Source organism: Caenorhabditis briggsae (assembly GCF_000004555.2).
Source record: "Caenorhabditis briggsae complete genome, chrX, whole genome shotgun sequence".
Lineage (NCBI taxonomy): Eukaryota > Metazoa > Nematoda > Chromadorea > Rhabditida > Rhabditidae > Caenorhabditis > Caenorhabditis briggsae.
Genome location: NC_013491.2, coordinates 21,500,357 through 21,505,542, shown reverse-complemented (window position 1 = coordinate 21,505,542; position 5,186 = coordinate 21,500,357). Strand labels below are relative to the sequence as shown.

At 34.3% G+C, this 5,186-nt stretch overlaps 1 protein-coding gene across 1 annotated transcript; it reads right to left on the bottom strand.

Annotated features, from left to right (window-relative positions):
* Window positions 1–1,287: 1,287 nt before the first annotated feature.
* On the bottom strand, window positions 1,288–3,631 carry CBG10585 (the record flags this gene model as incomplete). The annotated part of the gene is made up of 7 exons (XM_002645962.1): window positions 1,288–1,383; window positions 1,702–1,917; window positions 1,966–2,159; window positions 2,207–2,333; window positions 2,380–2,562; window positions 3,248–3,454; window positions 3,506–3,631. The coding sequence occupies 7 exons, from the start codon at window positions 3,629–3,631 to the stop codon at window positions 1,288–1,290; spliced, it is 1,149 nt and encodes a 382-aa protein (XP_002646008.1).
* Between the last annotated feature and the right edge of the window lie 1,555 nt (window positions 3,632–5,186).

The window sequence follows — 5,186 nt, the reverse complement described above, 5'->3', positions numbered from 1 at the left end:
GGAGGGTAGATGCACCAGGCAACTGATTTTTTCTGATTTCGAAAGTTTAAACAACGAAGAAAAACATGAAAAGAAATTTATTTACCGAGATTCTGAGATTTTGAGAATATGAAACTCTGAAAAAATAAGATTCTGAGATTCCCAAATTACTAGATCGATTCTGAGATTCTGATGTTTAGAGATTGAAAAATAACGGAATTCGGAAACTGACATGTTTTTTTGCTCGAAAATGTAAAATCCTAAAGATCATGAACGCAAAAGAAAACTTTCTCAATTTTCGGTCATTTTTTTGTTTTGGTTTGTTTTGTTCTAGAATGAACCATGAAAGACCTTCTAAAATTCGTAACATTTTCAATTTCCGCTTCTTTCGAACGTTTTTCATCTCATTATGGTCGCAACGTATTTTTCTTCAAAAAAGAGAAAATATCCAATCAGAATGAGCTTATTGCATTTCTTGTGTAACATCCCAGAATTTAAATAAAATTTATTTAAACCTTCAGAAGCAATTATGAAAAGACTCATCGAATCTTATTTTGTTGAAAAACAAAGTAGTAAAAAACGGAAGTTGCATGTCTTTGGATCACAAGGCTTCAAAGTTTTGAGTTTTGAGGCTTTGAATAATTTTAAAACCGAAATCACAAAAATTAAGTGAAAAGGAATAAGAGTTTGATTTCAAAAAATCCATGAAAAATGAAAAAAAATATATGAAACCACAAATTTTCATTATTAAAACAAGCGAATGTGCATCGGGGTGAATATAAATCTGAGATTCAACACGGTTCCTTGTGAGCGCCAAGTTTTTTTTAACCCGTTTCTTACACGGAAAGTTTTTGAAAAGGATCGCACGCTATTCCTCATGTTTTATTGAAGAACAAATGTTTCTCACACATGAATAATTTTGATATACGGAAAAAGAGATCGAAGGTCTCCAATAATCTCCTTTCTTCATCAAAAGATTTTTGGCAAGCTTAATATTTTTAGTTTGAAAAAATGCAAAACTTTGCAGAAATTGAATTCTCATATATAGCCAAAATTTCTTTACAGAAAGGAAAAAAGAACGAAACAACGAAATTATCAAAAATATAGATGGATATTAAAGCTTTATTACGTTGACCAGAAGTTTCAAAATATTCACCAGTTTTTCGGATCCTTTACCGCGTCAGTAAGATTTTGATCACCATCAAAGTAAACTCACAGGGAATATTTGCAAAAAGATACAATACATGTACAAAAGACATCCGTAACTTGATTTGTTACTTGTTCTGGAAATATGAAAAAGTGAAATAATTATTCGGTGTCGGAAAGAAGTTGTCTGGCAGTTTGACCGATTTTTGAGAAGACATTGCCGCGAGAGCTAATAGACGTATTGGTCTCGGATGTTCCCTAAAATCATTTATTTGAATTTTGTAAGGTTTTTTTACTGTTTAAGAATTCGTTCTTTGGACATTTTGCATCATTTTTTTTCAAAATCTTTTCCATCAACGGAAACTAATTTCTCTTCCATCAGCGAAAAATGTCCAAAGAACGAATTCATGGAAACAGCCGGGACACTTTTGAAAAATCGGTGAATCTTCACTTGGTGAAGCCTAATTTGCCACGTGAGTAAGGCTCCCTTTCTTTCTGGCCCGCCCTTACTATGCATGATTAGACTGAAGTCAAACCGTCTTGATTTAAAACAACAGTAAAAAACTATAAGCTCACCTCGTTGGTGTTCTTTTCCTTTGAAGCGCCACAGCGGTTCGGACTTTCGCTCTTTTCGACGACCAAAAGAGTCTTGTTCTTAGCTTCTTGTGATGCAATCCAATGAGCAATATGTTTGAAAATTGAAAATACGTTGCACAATTCATGATTCATGGCCTTTCGGAAAAGATCAAGAAAGGTGAGGATAGTAATATTGCCATTCTCTTGTTGTTCAATCTGAAAATTCACAATAATCAAAAATTCAACTGTGTCTTCAATTTATACGTTTTCGGTGATATACTTGATAGAAAACAGATCGAGTGGACGTGCAAGCTGAGTCATTAGATGGGTCAACTCCTGGATTCTAAATCTTCCAGTTTTTTCGTCGGCAAATGTAAAATAAATTCTGTTGAACATGTGGACCTGTTGAATTGTGAATTCAGGGTACGATTCAATTAGGTATTTTCTTGGAGAAGGAACTGAAATATTTTTAGGATTGAAATCAGCTGAGAATCATAATACAAACCATCTTTTTTGATCAAACAGACTAGAAGCGTTGTTTGTGCCTTCTTCCAACCAGACGACGCCAAATAGCGACTGTGAGAAGATAGCCATTCGTATTGGAGCATTTGGTTCGCAAGGGAACTAACCATCTGCAATATTTTTCAATATTTTTTTGGAAAGTTTTTTCAAGCATACCACAAACGTTGCGAAACCGTCAGATGAGTAAACTACAGTTGGACGAGGATTAGCGACATCAAGTTTGTCATCATCGCTCTGCTCGAAATGAACTTTGCGAGCCAGCTTTCCGTTTCCCGTTTCGACACCGGATTGTTCTGAGGTCTGGTCGTTTTGCGACAAACTGTGAACTCCGTATTTCCTCTAAAATTGAAAAACTTGAAAATTTGCGTTGTATCGAAAAATTGTCAGACTCCGGGTTGAAACACTTTCAAAAAATTGACTGAATTTGAGATGCCAGAATGGAATTTTTCAGAATGCTGATATATTTATTCCGAATATTGAAAAACAAAAAAAAAAACCGAATATTCAATGATCGAATTTCGGAATTTTAGTTCAAAAAACTTTTGCAGTTTATTCAAAATTTGGAAACTAATTTTTGGGATCTTTTTAATCACATAGAACATTATTTTCTCTATTATTACTTTCCATTTATAAGGGTCGTCTATTCCTTTCAGAGCCCAGAGTCTTTCCAAATTTTATAAAGCCACTTAACGGCTAGTTTGGCAAATTTGACTAGCTTACTAGCTTATCGTTAGCAGCGAAAAACTACTTGAGACTTTATTGAGCCAGAAAATAGAAATTAAAAACAGCTCTTTGTTGAAAATCTGATTTTTTCATACTTGGAACATGTCGGGATTTCTCAGAAATTCTAAGATCCGATATGTGTTTCCAGTGTTTTTTCAGGTATTTTTTTTTCAATTTTTTCACGAATAGGTTGTGAACTTGTTGAACTTTCAAGTAGCTTTTCGATTTGAAAACTCACAAAACTCCGACTTAACCGCGCCGGCCTGTGGCTTGTTATTTCTCAAGCTTGAAAAAAACTAACCGTTGGTGGACCCTGAGCTCCCGATGAATCTTTTTTCAATGCACTCCGCAAGACCTTTTGTGTTGCGCTCTCCGAATGGTGGGATTTAGTGCGCGACATCTCTTCTAACTTCATTTCCTCTTGTTCATCCGATCTCCTGAAACACCCGAAAAAAATGGTACGAGTTGAAACAGCCGAAGTGACATTTTTCTTCGACTCTGATGTTTTCTGAAAGATGTTACTTTTATTTGCAATTTTTCTTCGTTTCTAGAATCTTACAACTGACAGAGGAACACCCGATTGAGTAGTATTGTCAGGCGATGAGGATTGTGGAGCATTGGAACTCGAATAAGCATTGTTTTTCAAGGAAAACTTGAGAGGTCCTTTGGCCCACAAATGGGCCATAGTGATAAAACACCTGAAAAACTGGATCATCAGAAAGCTGGCACAATTTGCTGATTATTTTGGAAAAAGGTTCTAAAAACACGTCGATAGGAAATGATCGTTCAGAATTTTTTTTTCAATTTATTAGTAACTTTTCTATTTAGAAAGTAGAAGATTTTCACTAAAAAATAATTTCACTTAACTAAGAAAGTTTTGCTGAAATTTCGAGCATACTAATGAAATTGCTGAATTGAAGCAAAACTGTTGAAAGGGCCGCGAAAGAAAGATATAAGACTCATTGACATTGGAGGAAAGGGGTTTTTTATGAATTTTTTCCTATAGCAATTTTTTTTTCCAAAATTTTTTCCTTTCCAGGAGGATAAAGACCGCGACGAGGTCGCGTTGCGGTTTCATTTTTTTTGATAAAATAAACTAAAAAAAAGAACAACAAAAAAGATCTTGCTAATAGTGAATGACTAGTGCCCCCGAAAAGCGATAAAAAATGAATAATGTCTTAAGCAAACAAAACAGATGAAAATTGGAAAACGGTTTTTTCTACCTTCTGCTGAATAACTGTGGAAAGTTGTGCAACTATCTATATACCAGTTTTTATTGGTTACTATATTATGGGACACTGTAGTTCCGAAAAATTTAGCTACAGAGCCGGCTTTCTAAGGTATATTTGAAAAAAGTTTGAACTACAGGTATATTTGAAAAAAAGTGGTTACAGTATTGAAAGAGCTGGGAATGAATGTTCTAGTTAGTGTCTCAAGATTTAGAAAATATGGCTACAGTACAGATAGATGCGGATTCAAACATTGCAGTTAAAATACAATGGAGATTTATAAGATCACCACTCAGATTGTTATCAAACTAAAAATGATTCCAATCCTCAAAAATTTACTGAATGAATGCTTTCAGCGTTTATGGTTTTTTCAGACTCGAAAAAATAATGCAGTGAAAAACTTGGTTACTTAACTTGAGGAATTATTCTATGATATAGAAGATAATTTTAAAAACGGAAGAACATGTTATGGTTGTTACTGTAGTTTGGTTCGGACAGCGAAATTTGCGAGAAGTTAGTTACGGTGTTGAGAGAACTAGAGTTGAAGGTAGTTAGTGTCCGAAGATTTATGGTTACAATCTAAAAAGGATAACTGCAAATTAAAAAAAAATTAGTTACAACGCAATCGAGATTTATCAAATCACCACTCAGATTGTTATCGAATTGAAAATGATCTGAATCCTCAAGGTTTTACTGACTCATTCAACGAAATGCTTCCAGAAACATTTTGAATGCGTAGCGGTCACGTCGCGGTTTGTTTTTTGATCAGTTGAAAAAAAGATGCATAAAAATGAGAAAACAAAAGAATATGATTTGGTCGAAATGAGTCACTAAAAAGCTTCCCTCTCTCTCTGGGTCTCAAAATCTGAGATACGGTATTACGTCATATTACTGATAAAAGATAATAATAATTTTCTCATGAAAGTTATTGGTACGCCTACCGTACGAAAGTAGCATAGGCTACTATAATTTGGGAAGTGTCAAACAAAATTGCGTGTGAAATGTCAGATT